Source organism: Zonotrichia leucophrys, chromosome 1 (assembly GCF_028769735.1).
Source record: "Zonotrichia leucophrys gambelii isolate GWCS_2022_RI chromosome 1, RI_Zleu_2.0, whole genome shotgun sequence".
Classification (NCBI taxonomy): Eukaryota; Metazoa; Chordata; class Aves; order Passeriformes; family Passerellidae; genus Zonotrichia; species Zonotrichia leucophrys.
The window spans coordinates 74396372-74415718 of NC_088169.1; the positions used below are offsets into that span (position 1 = coordinate 74396372).

At 40.8% G+C, this 19347-nt stretch overlaps 1 protein-coding gene across 5 annotated transcripts in view; it reads right to left on the bottom strand.

The window, feature by feature from the left end:
* Positions 1 to 7953: 7953 nt before the first annotated feature.
* The window catches only part of ELMOD1 (ELMO domain containing 1), a 43447-nt gene continuing 32053 nt past the window's right edge, over positions 7954 to 19347 (bottom strand). For 3 of the 5 annotated variants that reach the window (XM_064718178.1, XM_064718188.1, XM_064718198.1), the window contains 7 exons: positions 18859 to 18988; positions 15685 to 15818; positions 14426 to 14494; positions 14114 to 14137; positions 12013 to 12063; positions 10388 to 10521; positions 8184 to 9548 (listed from right to left, as the gene is read on the bottom strand). In XM_064718178.1, the coding sequence (XP_064574248.1) occupies positions 9376 to 9548; positions 10388 to 10521; positions 12013 to 12063; positions 14114 to 14137; positions 14426 to 14494; positions 15685 to 15818; positions 18859 to 18988 (715 nt within the window). In that variant the 3' untranslated portion in view covers positions 8184 to 9375. Of the gene's footprint in view, positions 9549 to 10387; positions 10522 to 12012; positions 12064 to 14113; positions 14138 to 14425; positions 14495 to 15684; positions 15819 to 18858; positions 18989 to 19347 lie in introns of all 5 variants that reach the window. The other 2 variants (XM_064718207.1, XM_064718217.1) reach the window with 1 other exon arrangement.

Consider the following 19347-nt stretch of genomic DNA (forward strand, 5'->3'; position numbering starts at 1 on the left):
TGTGAGGCTGTTCATAAAAATGTTGGTGCTTATGGCTTTGAAGAGCTCTTTTGTGTTTTGGGGCCTTTTTTCCCTTTATTATTCATTGTATTGTCAGACATCAGTGCAAGAACAAAAATTTTGAATGGGGAGTGAGACTTTGGTTTTGAGGAAATAAGAATGCAGGTGAAAAAATAACCAAGGAGGTAAAACCCAAAGGTTTTGATACGATGGTTAGAAACTTGTTAGGAACTAGAAAAAGTGCTGGACATTAAACAGAGGAAGCTGCCCCCCCTCCAGGGGTATCTGACTTTCTGCATTTAGGTGGTGTTGGGGTTTATCCCAGATGGCAACTCAGCATCCCCAGTGACTCCTTCACCCTCCCAACAGTGGGATGGAGGAGGGAATCAGAAGAGTAAAATCAAGAAAGTCATGGGCTGAGATAAAGACAGTTTAATAGGAAAAGAAAAACCCTCACATGCAAACAAAACAAAATAAGGAATTAATTCACCACTTCCCATGGGCAAGTGGATGTTTAGCCAACTCCAGGGAAAGGATCTATCACATTTAATGGTTATTTGGGAAGACAAACACCATCACTCCAAGCATCCCCATTTCCTCCTTCTTCTCCCAGTTTTATAAGCTGATTATGATTCCATATGGTCTGGAATACCTTGTTGGTCCACACTTTGCCCCCTTCCAACTTCTTGTGCACCCCCAGCCTACTCACTGCTGGCTTGGTGCAAGGCCTTCTCAGCAATAACAAAAGTACCTCTGTATTATCAACACTGTTTCCAGCACAGATCCAAAACACATTCCTGTAGTAGCTAATATGAAGAAAATTAACTTTACCTCAGCCAAAATTGGCACAGATGTTGCTTAAAGGTCAGATTTCAAGTGTTGCAGGATGATGGTGATGTGATAGCTTTAAGCAAGATGGGACCTTGTATTCCATATTCAGTGTGTATATATACGGAAAACCACAAAATGCAGCCATGTCAGAGAAGCAGCTGAGACAAAACAATGAGATCATACCCAAAATTTGTGTTTACCAGTTGTAAACCAAGATATTTTATTCTCAGATGGTATTCTACTTGTGTTTTGGGGAAGGCACCCTCATTACTGAGGCAAGAAGGGAGAGCATGGGAATTCAGGCCTCTCCCATGCATGGCATATCTGAAACCTACATTATTTTGCATGGCACTTCCTTTTCCTCAAATGTGACAAGTAGGTGTTATTTGTCCGTGTACAGGGATTTTGTGAAGCTGAATTCCTTATGATGGGCAAAGCTTTGCTTGTCCTTGCTGGAGCATGGCTACTGGGACTCAGTCATAGGACAGCAAGTAGCTGAGATACACTGATGTTATGTAGGCTTGTTAAAAAAAAATCTGCTCTCTCTAAACCACAGTATTTTTCCCATTGTAGTGTTTGTAACAGACAGTTTAATATGAAGAAAATAAAGATATTGTAACTGCTTTGATCCCAAGAGCAGCAGTGAGTTAACACGTCCTGGAATTAACTCCTGGCACAGTGCAAGACTGACATGGAAGTCCCACTGCTTGCTCAGGTAATCCATCACTCTGCAGCCCTCAACTGCAATTTGGGTATTTCAGGCTTACTTTTTTCCTGGATGGGTACATGGTCTTATGAATGTTTTCACCTGTGCTGATATCCCTCTCTGAAGTTTAGGCACTGATATTAGGATTACGTTGATTAAATTTTCAGTAGCATCACAGATTACCTAACCCAAATGACATAGGCAGCATTGCCTTGCACAATGATCTACCCCAAAGGCAGTTCTCTGTCTTTGGGCATGAGAGTTTCTAATTCTCATCACTCAGATGTCTAGGAGCTGTCATTGCTGTGCCTAAAATATAATGGAACAGAACTGTGACATAGAAGTTAATCTCTATTGTGTATAAGACTCAAAGGCAGTGATTATAGACATCCATAATAAACTGAAGAGGATCACAAAGGATACTGTTTCTAGACAGTGATGTTTAATACTTTATTCTCTATTCCTAACTTGCACCTACACATGCAAAAGAAGTGCCAGTATCTCTCTTTGATTTGCAGTTCAGACAGCTCCAAAAGGCAGGTTCCCACCTGTATCTCTGCTGGAATTAGAAATTAGTTTAGCATTCCAAAAGCACTGATATTTCACACAAGGAGAAAGTCACTGGCAAGCTTTTCAAATAGTCTCTAAGGATATGAAGGCTTAGTCTACCCATTAATACAAGGGCACTCACACTGGTGATCAAGGAAGGCTTTCTGACCTATTCTTATGTTGCCAGATGAAAAATCATCTACACCTGGAGAGCTAACACAATGCTTATTCTTTAAAACCCACTGGCCTATGGAACTGCACAATGCCCATTGTGTAAGAAGAAGAGCTGGAAAGCAACCAGCCCCAGTTCTGCCAGCTTTTACTAGTTCACTGATCATTCAGGTGTGACTTTGTGCTGACCACCAGGGACCACCAAAGAGATCCCCAGCACAGAAGAACACCTGCAAAGGGGAGAGAAAATATGTCAATGATTTCAGGGTCATGACTATCATATATGTGTTTATTCTGGGGCAATCAGTGAATATGTATGTGAAATACAGTATAAAACCAGAAGCTTTCCTGTACTCATCATGCACAGTATTTTGAAGGAAATATTCCCTCATGCCTTCTGACAAATAAAGAACACCTGATTCTTAATATTACATTGGTGTTAAGGAGTTTATTTTATTTTTACTGATATTTGGTTACAGCTAGATAGTTGATGTTCACATCTCCCTCAGACCTGTCTTTTTATCCAGCAAATGAAGGAGAGTACTGTGCTGGGATTATAACTTCTTGCCATGGCTCAAGATCCTCTGTTCTCTGCTATTGCTGGACTCATTTATTCCAGTCAGATTTGGAACCAGTGTAAACTTGCTGACTTACACTAACTGAGGCCAGTTTCAGGCATGGACAAAATAACTCCTGAAAACCCCTGCTCTCTTCTGCAAGACAGAAGAAGCTGATTCCCCCTGGAGAGAACCTGGCGGGAGGCTGAGGGTGATTGAGGGGCAGAGCAACCCCAGGCACTGCCAGCAGCTAACTAGAGAAGCCCTGGGTTGTCCATGCAGCCACATGTTCATGTCCTTTTCCCACAGCCCTCAAGACAGGCACAAAGCACCTGGAGACAGCAGCCTTGACACAGCCAAGCTTAGAGCAGCTTTCCTACCCCTGGTGTCACAGTGGCCTCCTCCAAGCTGGGCCAGGGCAGGGCAGGAGGAGGAGGGGGCTCACCAGGTCAGGACATTCCAGAGCAGCCTGCTCAGAGCAGCCTGCCCCCACTCTCCTTTTTCTGTTCTTTTTTGGCCACAGAGCTAAGGAGAAGTGACACTCATATCCTCTGCAAAATGGCTTGCTGACAAATATGTGAGAAGGGCCAGAGGCATGGAAACTGGAGGTGAAGTGTGTGCCAGTTGCCTTAAATTCAAACCAACGAGCCAATGAGAATGGAAAACTGAGAGAGTGAAGAGGCAAATGGTGGCTAATCATAACAGCTTAAAGGAACATGTGAGACCATCCAGAGCCAAGTCAGCATCACAAATTCCCCTATCAAAGAGAGACAGCAAACTGCATCCTTGGGTCTTCTGCATCCTGCCCCTTTGGTGTTCCCTCATTCAGCACATCAAGCAGAGGCAGATTGTCAGGGGTGAGCAGGCAGGCTCATAGGCTGCCTGCTCATTCATAGGCTGATGTGCCTATAAAGCACTTTCTATCTTAGGAGAACAATCCTATCTTGTCTCTGGACCATGACCAAGGACCCCACTTTGGCCCTTAGCCTCCCCTCAGGGCTTTGCATAGAGGCTATGTGTATATATTATTGATACTTCCTGACTACTCTCTTTTGAGAATCACAGACTTTTTCTCATCTGTGTGGTAGGCACCAGGGATCACAGAATAACAGAATGGCCTGGATTGGAAGGGACTATCTGGTTCTAATCATCTGCCATGGGCAGAGACACCTTTCTCTAGATCAGGTTGCTCAGAGCCCCATCCAACCTGTCCTTAAACGCTGCCGGGTATGGGGCATCCACAAATTCTCTGAGCAACCTGTTCCAGTGCCTCCCTACCCTCACAGTAAAGAATTTCGTCCTAATATTTAATCTAAACCTTCCCTCTTTTAGCTGGAAGCCATTCCCCCTTGTCCTGTCGCTACATGCCCTTGTGAATAGCCTCTCCATCCTGTAGGCCCCTTCAGGTACTGTACTGAGCAGCTGCAATTAGGTCACCCCAAGGCTACTCTTTTCCAGGCTGAACAATCCCAATTCTCTCAGCCTTTCTTCACAGGGGAGGAGCTCCATCCCTTTAATCAACCATCCTGGTGTCCCTCCTGTGAACTTGCTCCAACAGTTCCACGTCCTCCCTGTGTTGTGGACCTCAGAGCTCAGTGCCGTGCTCAAGCTGGGATCTCCTATGTCTGTCCTCATTTCCAGTGTCACAGTGCCATGCCCTGTTGTCCTTGGGTTAGGTTTTTCACAGTCACCTGCATGTGTCTTCCCTGGTTACCCTTTCAATTAGGCAATACTGCCTGTAAACATACAACAGGAGACCTCATGTCTCTTTTTTCCAGCTCCTCTTGTGCTGATCTGCTTTGCTGAGCTGCCAGCTGTGCTGGTGTGTGTTGGCCTCGTGCTTCCCCATCCTGCTGGCCTCCCTCATTCCAAGCTGTAAGCTTTTTGGGGAATACACCACCTAAAGTTGTGGCATTCCTTCAGCACAGTGGAGCCCAGGCCTAGTAACCAGCCCTCTGCCCTTCCTCACAGCTCCTTTGGAGTTTAGCTGCTAACCCCAGGTCTTGCTTGGAGGTTTTAGAGTTAAATCTCTTTTCTAATTATAGTTCTATATAGAGTAGAACAGTTTTCTTTGCTAGAATAAGTAATGACCTGATTTCTATGTGCACTGCTCACAGGGGAAAGCACAAAGCCTGTCCTACAATATTCCTCTAGGATCTGGTAGGAAGAGTCCTGTCTAATCATTGGCAAGTCTTACAGAAAACCTGCTCTGCTGCAAACCAAGGAAAACAATGAATAATTCATTGCCTTATCCATTTCAGGATTGTTTTCTGCAAAACATCTATTTTAATAATTTATGTGATTTTTAGCTGCACCATGCTGCAGATGCAAGAGTACAGAGGGGAACCCTACTGTTTGTCTCAGCGTAGCCTAGAGGATTCATTAGTGCAAAATTTGAGCTCCCATTGGAACAATTTCCAAGTGAGGACTGAGAGGTGGAAATCAGGGTAGTTTACAAGATTCAAAGTAGAACAATTCTCTGAAAATCACAGTTCCAGAGGAGTCTTCCTGTGATGCCAAAATGGTCACGATGATGTTAAAATGTTGATGATGTCAAGCTTGTTTAAGAGCCAGCTGGGGGACAGAAGTAAGTATAATCAGAGTTACCATATTTTCCAATGTGTATACAGAGTTTCCCTATTTCCCCTACAGCACTTGCCAAAGACATGAAGTTAACAGTTATAGAATTGCTCTCCAGTTATTATTCCAGGCTGTAGCTGGTTCCTACCTCAGCCAGATCCATCCAAGTGGTGGAGCTGTGGATTGAGGTTTCCCCTAGAGCTTGGGCAGGAATGACAACAATCTGCAATACCACACCAGGGGACAACCCTGCCATGCTGGTCACTCCTGTGGAAGGGTGGAAAATCTCCGGTCACATTCTGACAAAAAGGGACAGGTCAGCAAATGGCATGTTAAAAGCTAATCATAATCCATGAAGGGAGGGATTAAGAAAGAAATGATGATCCCTCATAATGGAAGCCAATGTATTATGATGCTACCAGTGATTCTTTGGGCCAGCGGAGGCAAATCTGGGTTCATTAACCTGAGCATCAGCACTCTGTTCACATACATCATGTTCCATCTAACAGCACTTTTTTTCAACTGGAGACATGCTGAAAATGCCCTGCTTGCAGCAAAGTGTTTTAGTGTGCTAAGTCATCACCAGCTGTCTGTGCCCCACAGGGCCCACAGTGGGCACAGGTGCTTTTAGAGATTGCTCTTTCATTAAAAAAGACAATAAATTAATCTCCTTTACCCTCTGAATGACAGTAAATTTTTCAATAGAGCTTCAGTGCTGCTCCAGGAAACAGTCAGGAGATACAACTGTCCAAGGCAAATTGTATATATAAGGTAGACCTCGTTTGCTTCTAAAAACAGCACATAGAAATACCACCAGCACCAGCATTTGAAAAACTACCTTCCAAAAGTGCCAATTAGAAGCAAAATATTTCTCCTTCCCTCAAAGAACAAAAAAAAAGCTAGAAGCCAAAGAGTGTCAGGAAGGCGGAGTAGCACTTTCTCTCCTCCTCCTGGCTGTAATCAACCCCCCAGGCACAGATCCTGGGGCTCTCACAGCCCCAGCTCCACAGATGCTGTGCAGCATGTGGATGGAAAGGTTATTGAAGCACCAAGGTTACTGAAGACAAGTCTGTTTCCAACTATGTTGTTAAAGGAGCCCTGGTAACAATTTAAATACACATTAGCTGGGATAAGAAAATGCTGTGCTATGGGAAGTGCTTGAATGTGTAACAGAGAAGAATATAGGCACCATTACAAAAGGATGAATACAGAATTAAAGAACTTCAATACAACATAGCCCTTTCCCCCCCAGCTTTAAACAAATCAAGGTTAATATTTCTGCATTTTAACACATTCAATCTCCCAATGTTATACCTTCATCAGTTATATTTTCACCTGCTGACCCCAAGCAATACATATTCTAAGCAATGCATATTCTGCATAGCTTCAGCAGGCTGTCTTGAATTTTATACAGTAAAGTAGCAGCTTGGACTTACAACATGGCTGTGCCTTTTATAAACAACACCTGGGCTGCATGGCATTGGCAATGTGAATTATTTGCCTGAGAAAAACTGCCTGTTAAGAAAGAAGGTGACCATTTACTGTGCAGCCTGGGCAGGAAGCACTTGCTGCCTGAGATGAACACGGCCAGGCATGAGCCTGAGAGAGATGGTTGGTGAAATGCAACAACCATGAAGCTGTGGAAGGTTTTTGGAAAGATCCAACCTAAACCTTCTTTATACTTAATTAAACCATTGTAAGAGGTCATTCTTGAGGAGGAAGGAAGGCAGTGCCCCACAGACATGCTCCCCCAGCATGCCCAGCCAGTTTTGGGCACCCACCAGGGATGTTCTCTGCTCCAGGTCTGACATTGATTTTGGGAACAAAAACAGGACAAAGCTGAAGCACAAGCAGGCAGGATGATAAGATTTGAAGGCACCAGCATGCAAGGGCTCCACAGGAGAAGGAATTTCACACTTTCACTTCATTAAATCTATCTTCCTGCAAGACAGGAAAAATAATCACCCAAACTAGTTAGATTATACTGATACAATCTGACACAGAGCCAGATGACATTTTCTGGTTTTATTTGAAGTTGACACCTTGAGACAAGGCACACCTGAGAGGATCAGAGCAATAAGAAGGTAGCAGGAACCCTCCCTCCCCTGCAACTTTATGAACTCCACTGCAGAGCAATAAAAATAAACCAGTGTAACCTAATAAATTGCAGAAGATACTTAAGTCAGAGTGGGGCAAGGAAAGAAAGAGAGACCCTAAAATTTGAAACAAGGAAAACTGTTACTAGAAACCTATTTTAGAAGCTTCAAGAGTCACACAAAAAAGTCCTTGAGACCTAATGGCTATAAATAACCACTTTCCAATATCAATGGTATTAAGTTGAACAAGCATAGTTTTTATTCCTTGTATTCTCATGCAAAATATGCAATTGTTAATGTTTCCAGTTCCGTATTTCCAGATTCATTGGAAAAGACTAATTATTGCAACACCCATAAAATGCTGCTGATTAACTCCATGAGTGCAATTTTCCAGCCGTGTAGACAAGTCCTGACCCCCAGCTTACATTTTAGCAAAGAAATGAGACAACTTAAACCCAAGGAGTTTCCTAGGAAGTTGAAGTACTTCCATTTATTCATTTATTTATTTAGTTAAATAAAGTGATGGCCCAAGCAGTAACTAAAATGATATAAAGCACCTTATCTGAAGAAGTTGTGATCACACTTCATCCTCGGGAATACCACAGAGCTGTTACAACCCATTTTACCTCATCCATTAAGTAAAACACTTTTCCTCTGTATTACTGCATATCTCAAAAATAAAACCCACAGTGCTTCAGTTTAGAATGATGTATAATTTATTCATATATTCACAAGTAGTTGGACACTACTCAATTTAATCTCCATATGCAAGTGATTTACACAAACATATAATACTAAAATTGATTGCTTAGAAGGTAAAAAATACCATGGGTATGAAATGCCATGGTAGATGTTATTCAGTATACTACACAATCTTATTGTCAAACACTTTTATTCATTTATGGTTTTAGAAAAAAGGCAGTTTGCCATTTTGAATTTTTTTTTATAAGCAGTCTGGGAAACACAAGCAGTTTTGTTCTAAACCTTCTAACCAAATATTTCTCCCAGCTCTTAGGAACTGAATTAACAACCAAAGCAACATTTTCAGTAGTTCAAAGAAAAGATAAATAATTTTGCTTCCCTGAATTCACCAAGCACCACGTGACCAAATCATGTTGCCTTCCAACGTGTGACACAAAGCACTAAGCCCTGCATACCCAAAGGAATGTGCAGGAATCTAGACCATGCCTCAGCGTGGTGGTGTTGGTGACAACAGCCCGATGTTTTAATTTTTGGCCCCTGCCGGTATCTCTTAGTTGTGAATGTGCTCACAGCTCACTGTGTTAGCATCACCAGACCATTTGGTATTCATGCATTTGATCATAATTCTGCATAAACTCTTCTCACTGAAAGTTGTATCTCACAAGCCTCATTAATTTTGCATTAAGCATATAATGGTTGCATGGAGAAAATTGGACTTAAATGTGTTTGTCTGAATTAGATTAAATTACATTATCTTCTAGATGAGGTCCAAACATATATTTTGCTTGAAATGCCAGTAGTTATCTTAAAACATACCGAGAAGTTAAAAAGCTTTCACAATACAAGATCCAGCTACTTATTCCACATATACAAAAACACTGCTAGAGAAATACAATTCAATTGTCAATGCTGAATTATGAGGAAAGTCTAAAAAAATAGAAAAACTCTGATATCTGGACATCAATTCAGAAGGTAACACTGCATAATGAGGCAATATGAGCACCCATTTAAAATGAAAAATCCCCAGCAAGAGAAGCATAAGGGGATCCTGTGACAAAAGTAGATGAACACTGCGCCAAAAACATGCACACGATTGCCATGGTCATTCAGTATGCTAGTGATGGTCTAACAGTGATCTAAACCAAGAGTGAGACAGTGCTTCCAAATTAAATCAACTGAGTAACTACATATTGATTAAACTTTCTGATGCAGCAAAGTGAGGACACAGAGCCATCTCTGGGTTCTGGAGCTGTCTCAAGATTCGCTTGTAAAATTTCTCTCTGACACGATTAAATTCCATTATGTCCAGTGGATCCTCATCAATCCAGAATTTGTGGAATTCATGCATTAAGTAGCCTACAAAACAATACGAAGGAAGAAGAGATAAATACTGCATGTAAAGATAACATATAAAATTAGAAACTAGCCTGGAATTAATAATTATCATCCACAAAGAGAATCCTTTTCACTGAGATCTGACACCTCATGACACTGGGCAGGAACAAGACTAAACCTATTCTGGACGAGGCCAAAATTGGATGAATATTACACACAGTGGCAGAATCTCTCACAATAAATACAATAAGTCACTAGTCATCTTGACATGTGGATTCAGAAACTGAAACATAAAACCAGGGAGTATAAAAAGAGGGAAAGATGCTGCAAGTGCTCATTATCAGTTCCTTGCCTACACATTGAAAAATATTAGAAGTGTTACTCCCACTGTGCAAAGATGAACAGCAGGCCTCTGCTGCAGCAGGGATGCTTAAATACAGGGGACAGAGCTGTCAAAACATTATTTTGGTGGTGAAGCTGCAACTCTGCTGAAGGGTAGGGAGTAACACTGGAATGTAGATGCAGTATCACATGACAGTTGGATTTAAGGGGAAACAATATTCAGACACTCCTTAAAGCACATTTGCTTTTTTCTTATTTTTTAAAAAACAGGAAGGTCACTTGGTAAGGTGCTCAGTGCATTTTTTGTTTGTGTTTCTTAATTTGTTTTACACCTTGGCTTGGTGGTGGCCTCCATCACAGCTGGAGAGCAGAATCCAAGCATCCGAGACAGGAGGGCACAGTCTCTATGCTGTGTCAGAAGACTTTATTTCTTTTTTTTAAATATGGGCAGTGGTATGTTAGCAGAGTACCAGTTATGGATTTCCACCCCTTGCCCCACACTCCCACCCAGCACTTACAGAACGTCTGCTGGAAGTGGGTGAGCGTGGGTGCTTCTGGAGCAACGTTGTAGAAATGGGTCTTCAGAGCCCCACTCACGAGCAGGTTGTATGCAAGGTCTGTTATGTTAATGCCCACGATGGCAAAAGAGTAGCTGTAAGGAAAAGCAGTAACTTTTGTTGAGAATTCACCTTCTTTTGTCCCATTTTAAGGAACACTGATGACCCTGTTACTGAGATGCATTAATTCTCTCCTTTGTGAGTTTCCAAGGTGTGTGTGGGGTGCAAATCAAGGAAAACATTTATTCTGCGTTCTTTGTACAGCATTTCCCTTGGGAAATACGTGGTCACAGTAAAAACAGGAGTCTCATCACTGTGCCAGCCTTTTCAGGGGAACAGTACTGATTAATTCCTACAACATAAGAACAAGCACAGACGTCCCTGTGCTCCTGCACTCGCCTCTGAAACAGGGCAAGGACTCCACACGGTGGCCACGGCTGCAGGGTGACCCATCATTTGTTATTTTTAACTGCTGGAGTTCCCACTGGAACTCATTACCCATAGTTAGGAACATCATGCTTCAACAACCTGTCCTAAAAAGACATTCATATGGCTAAAAAGCTTGTAAAAAAGATCCAGCACAGTCACCTCTGATTTCTCCCTAAAAAAGAGATAGAGACAGGGCCAGAAAACAGGCAAAATCCTAAATCAAAGCCTGCAGGAAACAGAAACAAGAAAATCAGACCCATTAAGAAAACTCTGTCCTGCCAGGAGATATTAACAAGTGAAGTATATTAAGGCACAACAAAACTCAGAAACTGGAAGCTAACTTGTAAGGCCGGTTCATAAAGAACTTGACATTTCTAGCAGTGACTATTTCCCAAGAAAGCACATAAAGACTCACACGGACATTCAGTCACAAAAGCAAACATGTTTGGATACTCAGTGATTGAATTTTTTTCTCAGCTAAAGACAGCTGTCTTCTCTAGACTGTCTTGGGTATTTTTTCAACTACCTCTATCAAGCAAACAGAAATATTTTCTTTTCCTTTAACCTTTTTTTTTTTTTTTGCATTTCAGGAGGGAAAAAAACAAACCAGAAGTCCAGAAGTTAACTTCAGCATGAAGTTAACTTGCCTAATGGCAACTTTCACAGAAAAATTAAATCTGGGCAGTAAAATCTTGTATTACAGATTTTTAGATACATTCAGAAGGAACATCCTGTTCCATTTCCATGAATAATGCAGTTCTACCAAACCCTCTGTTAAAGAAGAAAAAACCCTCAGTACTATTTCTTGGCTATTATATTTTCCTAAAAGCAGTTCTGAACCTGGCTTTGACAGCAAGAAGTGAAACTTGATCATGTCATGTGCTAAGAAGAATTAAACAGATATTAATCACCACACTATATATAGCACACAAAGAAAGCTTCTCCTTGCTACAAAATTTTTGGCTTATTTTTTTCTGAATGTAACTTGAATTGTTTCTCCAGTAACCTTCGACCAAAATCAAGGTGTGGCAGATGTACATATGCTCACAGAAATTTCTTTTAAAAAGGAACTAGGAAACAACTTTTCTCCCTCAAATATATAGCATCACTGTTATTTGCTGTGTTTGCAGGAAATTAAAAAAGGTCTTTAAACTTACCCAATTGCCTTATCAAACTTTTTCTTCTCCCATTCAGCTTTGCTAAGTTGGCTGAGGAAGAAAAAAATAGTTAAAATCCAGATATTGCTGAACATTACTAACTGACAAATATTTTCTTTCAACTTCTCTGATGTTATAATATTGCCTGAACATGACATTTTATCTTCTTTTATATGGCTAATCCCACTTAACACTCCTTCTGGCTGAATGGATTGATAGAAACAGACTTGAAATGAGTAACTGGTTTAGAGCATTGCCAACAAACTGGTCTCACCATCACAAAATGCACCTATGTCAATGCTCTCAGCAAAAACTCATTGTTTTCTAAATTGAACACAAAGGTGAGCCACTTCAGTTAAGCTTGAGCTGTACAAGAAGTTGTAGGTTATATTTAACTAATCAAAGATGGTTTTAGCTCTTTTGTGTTTTCAGAGATATTCGTGATACTCATCACTGATGCTGAGGCATGATTCACCTGAGGAGGCAAACATGAAAATACTCCTCTGACAGTAAGTTTTTATGACCAGCCAAATTAGAAATCACTCAACAGCCAAAGATAAGGAACAGAGTTTCCTATTATTTGGCACAATAATGCAGTGCTTTTCAAGGACACAGAAGACGCCTCCCTTAAATAAAATTAGTCAGGGAACAGATTGATTTTTAACTAAATTTCAGCTCTTCAACAATTTAAAAGAGCTGTGTGATCCAGCCAGTCAGCCAACATCCCACTAACCAGGTTTGAATCTACTGAGATGAGCAAGTTTAGCAGAAATCATTGCCTGCATTTAAAACCAGCTAAAGGCAGGCACAGAATTGACCCTAACGAGGAGCCTACAGCCTTGACATGGCTGTGGAAATTTTGCCCTAGTAAGGCAAATCAGAGTTTGCAAGCTTTAGGTGCCAAACTATAGACAGCTTTGTGTCTATAAAGCATTGTTCTTAGACTATTCTTGAACTTCAGTGAGTATAAATTACACTAAAAACAATTCCCTGAGCTTCATGTAAATATAGTATATAAAAATTGTTGTCAATAATTACTTAAGATGCTAATAGGTTCACACCCATTGTGACCTGAGGGTTACTAGTTGGCATGCATGAGGACAGAAACTTCAGCTCCTAAATAACTTTGCAGACAGGAATACACTATTATTTGCTCATCCTCTAAAATCGGAACCATCTTTGTAGGCTGCGGAATAACGCCAGTTAGAAAACCCCAGGTAAAGACTGAATAATAAAGGTGGCACACATAGGATGTGGGCAAGTGAAAGAGTTCAACTGAGATAGAAAATCCATTGATCCCATCAGAAAACAGCACAGCTGCTAAGCAACCACACCAGGAAGATCCCCATGGGCACCACCTGCAGCATCTATCTTCTACTGAATGCTCTGTCAGGGCACAGAAATTGCACATGCTCACACTGCACTCCAAGACTGCCCTTGGTAATCAAACATGCAAATGAAGCACACTAATATGTTCCAAGGGCTTTTTGTCACAGAATTATCACTAGGAACTCAACAGGGAAAAAAAAAACAAAAAACAAGAACCCTGAGGAGATCAAAAGCTTCAGGATTTAGGTGTGCACCAGCTTTATGGATGTCTAACACTACGGGCAGAAGAAAAATGTATTTTAAGGGAACTGATTTCTATGTAACTGGCTAAGAGGCCTCCACTCCCCAATAACTATGGAGTCTCTTACTGACAAATTACCTACAGCACAGTTTGTGATGCTTGAAGGTACCTGATCTCTGAACAGCCAGGACAATGGAGTAACCACATTGGAACCACCATTAGTCAAGGCAGACAGAATATGTGATTATAAATAAAGGGGCTTTTCAGCTCTACTAACAAATATTTAGCATAGACTACTTATGATTATCAAGTCAGTCACTTTAACAATATCAAGCAAGGTGGATTTCATTTTTTATATATAAGCATGTTCATACGTACCCAGTGTTCCCCTGCCCAGTTTGGGTCTAAAGGAAAGAACATGGATCTCCCAGTGTTGCAACAAAGACTTTAAGATTATAACACACCAAATTGTAGTTTGATCTTTATTTACATGTAGTGTCTCAGAAAACTTAGAAAAAAGAAAAAAAATACCTTAGTTCCTTCTTAGTGACTTCCCTTTATTATGAAAAAACACAAACAAATTAAAATAAAGGTAAATAAAAACACAAAAATCACTTGAAATCAGAAGTGAAAACACTTAACAATAAATTTAACTATTTCTAAGATCTGGCATACAAGTTTACCTCTTGCACCTGATCAGCTTTCAGGATCAGTACTTTTCAACAGACAGCATGTGGAAATACCCAAGGACATGCCCAACAAAGAGAAAAAACCCAGCCCCCTTCCTCAAAGAGAGCCAGCAGAGTGCTCTCTCAAGTTATTGTTTCTGGTCTCAAGCATTACCTGTATTTAGGGTGAAGAGAATCAGTGAGAACTTGCTGAGCTATCTCAGTGTCCCATTCAGCAAAATACCTGCAGACATATATGTTTAGGGTGAATTGTTTAAAAAGAAACAAAAGCAAAAAAAGCATGTGAAGTCATACTAAGCTGTCTATACACACCTTTCTAAAGGCAGGTGCATGTGTTACACAGTATGAGCAGCATCTGGTGTGTTAAACTCATTAAACTGCCACTCAGACCCCCAAACTGAAAGATAAAAGCAGCCTCCAGCTCCAAGTGCACTCCTGTATGGGTTTAGTGAATGTGCATTGCAGAGTCTCCTCTCTACAGAAAATCAGTTGTTTGTGACTGGAGCATGTCGGGTGCTGAGCTCAGGAAAAAGCAGTTCAGACCTCTTGATCTGGCAGATTCATTAAGCAAGATAAGAGTCATCACAGAAGACTAAGAAATTAAATACATGGTAGGGATTAATTTCAAATGGAAGTTCAAAGCCAGAGTCAAGAGTCCAGATCCTCAACTGAGATTTACTAGGGAACAACATACGGACAGAGGATGATTTATGTCCTGCAATCTGTAAAAGCAGCAAATACTTATTTTTCGCCTTGTAAGGAGAAGTTATTTTACCAAATGTTTCCAAGTTATGTAACTGCATGCAGCAAATACAATTGCTGTAGAAAATGACAGGCATTAGTCAATTCCCAAATTACAAAGCATGGCATTAACACCTGGTGTGCATGAGTTGGAAGAAAAAAGTGATGTAAACTCACTGCTTAATTTTGAGTATCGACAGAAATTGAAGCAGTAGTCAAACTACTTAAATCTACCATCAGTGACTGCATATCAAGTGTTTTGCTTAAGAATTCAGCATGAAATTCCCAAAGACAGCAGCTGAGCAGTAACATAACCCTCCCACCTACATACTTCCAGGGCATTTTGTTTAAGGAGATCTAGATACTGATGAAAATATACTTTACACTTTTTTTCTGGTAGGAAGAGAGTGCTAACTTGCTGTGTCACAGAGAAACTAAAAAAAGGGCTTAGCAAGTGGTATTACAAGGTTGAATTAGGAATACTGAAAGAAAGGAGACCCCTTTGAGAAACACTCCAAAAATGAGGCTAGCAAATAAATTGTTTCACTTGCTTAATATGAAGTCCCTGGCACTTTTATAAATTATTCCCTCAGATTTGCTAAAATCTGCAAGTAATGCTGCTTTTCATGACTTCAGACACATGTAAAGCCATCTGCAGAGGGACATACTTACACCAAGTTATATAAGCCCAGGAGACCCATTCCTCTAAAGTCTGTTTTAGGATCGTCACCTTGGAAACCAATTTCACACCACTGCTTCGAAATCCGAGCTTTCAGCGGTGAATTCGGCTTCAAGCATTTCCACAACTAGGAAGATTACAGGTAAAACATAATGAAGTTTCCACACAGTAGAGCTTTTTTTTTTCTTTTTTTTTTTTTCTCTTTTTAAATCAAGCTAAGTTCTGATCACTGAACAGTATCCCAGCATTTCTATCCCAGCAACCCAAACACAAAATCACATGGAGTTCCTCTGGATGTGTGTCTGTGGGGGGAAATCCCAAACTGCTCTGAAGTATTGCAGACATTTCAGCCCTACAAGGCCTTTCTGCCCTTATCACAGCTGCTCTAACAAGACCTGTTTTGCTTATGCTTTGTTCATCAAGGTGGTGTCTGCCTCCATAAGCACAGAGACAGGAATGGGCTGGAATTTGGTTGTAAATCACTGACAGTGCAGCAGAGCACCTTTGAGTTCCTAAGGTTCTGCAGCAATCTTTTCTCTTTTTCATTTTTTTGCAAGTCTCTGGAAAGGGTATAAATCAAGAGAGTTGGCTACCACGGTGTTGAACAGCAAACTGGAGAACATTAAAAAAAAAATCCATACCAGGATAGCATGTGCACCATCATATTTAACTAAGGGAAGAATCATTCATTGATCTCGCATAAAGAAATGTCCAAAGTGATTTAACAAGCCAGATCATCAGCTGGAATAAATCCATTTAACTGCACTGGCCCAGCAACTTTAGTGCTTAAATATCATGTTGTTATGTACCTAAAAGCAGCCTCAATTGACATATGACAAATGCATACCTTTATGCACACCTCATGTGCCATATCACAAACTCACCCTTTTTGAAGTGTATTAAGAAATCAGAATTTAGAATAAGAAAATGTATTAATCACCAGTCATGAGTTGGTGAGTACATCCTCAAGAAAATCACTCAGACAAAGCCTACCCAAGGGAAAGATCTGTGTGCTTATTTCCCAAATAAAAACAGAAATTGTTTCAATTTTAGCAACTGCATTTAAAATTAAGTGCCCTGGGAAGGTTAAAATTTTAATGATTTCACTTTGTAACGACTGTATAAAGCATCATTGTTTAAACCAATGTTCATCCATCAACAGTAAATACAGTATTAATCATTAGTACAATCACATTAAGTTAATCTTTCTCTCATTCATTAAGTGCTCTCCTGGTAAACATGAATAAATGATAGCCATTAGGAACCCGAATTACCCATTGCAGAGATCACTTAGCAGAGTATCCAGAAGGAATGAAAACCAACCAGACTATTCTTACACAGCAAGGATGACAAAATGAATTAAACCCTTGGACATATTTCCATTTGACATTTGCAAAAGTAGAACATCTGCTGTAAACAAGTGCTAATACTTAGGTGAAACTGATATTTTTTTCAACATTTTGACTCTGCATAATGTTGCATAAACTGCACTGTTTAATCTCTTCTCAGACAAATGCTTAGTTCCATTCTGCTTTTATGCTTGTGTAATTATGTTTCTCAAGCACTTACGTGACTACACATCATTGCTGACATGATTCTCAGGCTGGATGGTGGGGAGAGACTACAGCCAGCTCCTTGGTCCTTCTCACCTATGATGCCAGACCCTACTTGCTCTCTGGGCAACGGAGATTCTTGTATTTAGGGAATTTATAGATGCTCTCCTGGAGCCAAAGGCCCTCTTTAATCAGCAGTGAGGTGCCTGCTATTTTCAGCAGCCAACACTGTAGGCTGGATCTCTCACCTGCAAGACACAGGCTTCCTCAATGGGTAAATCTGTGTGTCTCTTTAGTTAAAACTCACTCTACTCCCATAAATTTGTGCATTTGGATGCACAGGGGCAGGACTTGAACAGGAGAAGTCCACCTACCCAAGTCTACCTGATGGTTAGAACACTCCTTCAGGGCAGCTCTGGATTTGGACCATTCCTTGGTGAGCCACCTCCCATCAGTGAGCAAACCTCAAAGGCAGCTTTCCAGACACCAACAGGAACCCTGACCATCTGAGGCATTTTTAGAGGTAGTTACTTGCATCTGACAGTGCTTGTATAATATGCCTACTGGGATTTTGGAAGACCAAGTAATTATGGTAAAACTTCCAGAAGCTCTCACTGCAACTTGTGCAAAGGCTTGCACTGCAAGCTACAGCATGGAAGACATCTTCACCATCATCTGGTGTTGTTAAAGTCTTCAGTATTTTTTGTCTTAAATTGAAAAAGAAAACCCCCCACAACCAAACAGGTAGTATGTTTTTATAAGAACTCTGAAAATTCTCTAGGAAGGCATTTTGCTTATAGCCAATAAGCTCACTATCACTTATTCTGTTTCTTGGCATTTCTCTGAAGTGTCTTGCAATAGCTATGGTTAAAGCAGGATCAGGACCAGGGCTTGCTATTAGGCTGTTTTCCAGACCTTTATTCTTTCCTCAATTTCTTTCTAATATAAGAACTCTCTAGCTCTTTCTCTGCTTATGGCTTCAAGATAGAGAAATTGCTTTTATTATCTGCTCCAGTGCAAGGTTTTCCTGAAAGCATGAAGGAAGTAAAAACCAATTGTTATGGTTTTCCAGACTCTGCATGTATTATTGAAAAAATAGTGTCATTTTGTTTTCACTTGAAAATACATTTGGTAACTATAAATGTGTAAGTCATCAACTCCCACTCTTCCATTCCACACAATAAAAAATACATGCTTGCCATTGGTATACCCAGACATTGCCCTGCAAAAATACATTAAATTGAAGAAATAAATTTGTAATTGGTTAATAGAGAAAAATACTTCTTGTGTTGGAGAAAGGTGTACTGAAGTAGGACATAAAACTACTTTAGCAGAGCTCACTGCAGATAACAGCTCTGTGCTCTAAGACCTGTGTTATCCAGTGCCTAGATATAGTCCAGCCAAGGGAAATGCATTTATCAGCCAGGGAGTGAGCTGCTTGCTTGGCAGGTCTTACACCCAGACCGGATTATAAGGCTGTGTAGTCTTATCTTAAAACAGGTACACGATGCAGGAAGGTGAGAACAGCTCTCAGTGTTCAAAAGAGGTTTATGAAGCAGGCCTGGGAGCTGACATGAATGAAGGATGCCCCCCAAGCACCTCTTGAGTGCCTACCTTCAGCAGCATTTCCTCGTGCTGCGGATTCTCCGAATCGTACGGCTCTCGGCGCAGCTTCTCCACCTCTGCAATGAGGTTTCTGTAGCCCACAATCTGCAGCAGGCATGCCTGGAGAGACACTCCCAGCCTGGGGGTGGGGGGAGCAACATATTCACCTCAGTCAGGTGTAGCCATGAAACAGCGCTGCAGTGTACCCACAGCTGACACACATGACTAGTGTTACATCCATTAATTGGCAGTCTAACACTTCAATTTCCAAGAGATCAATATTACATTAAACAAGGCATTGTGAAGGGCACAGTCTCATCTAGTGCCTTCCTTAGATTACAATATTTGGGGTATTTTAAAACCGTGAACAGTGATTTTTCACATTGAAATCACATTATAACTATACACAGCAGCACTGAATGCCTATAACAAGCACATTACTGAATCTTTCTCCTCATTCCAATGACAGCTTTTCAAACAATTCCCTGGGATCAGAGA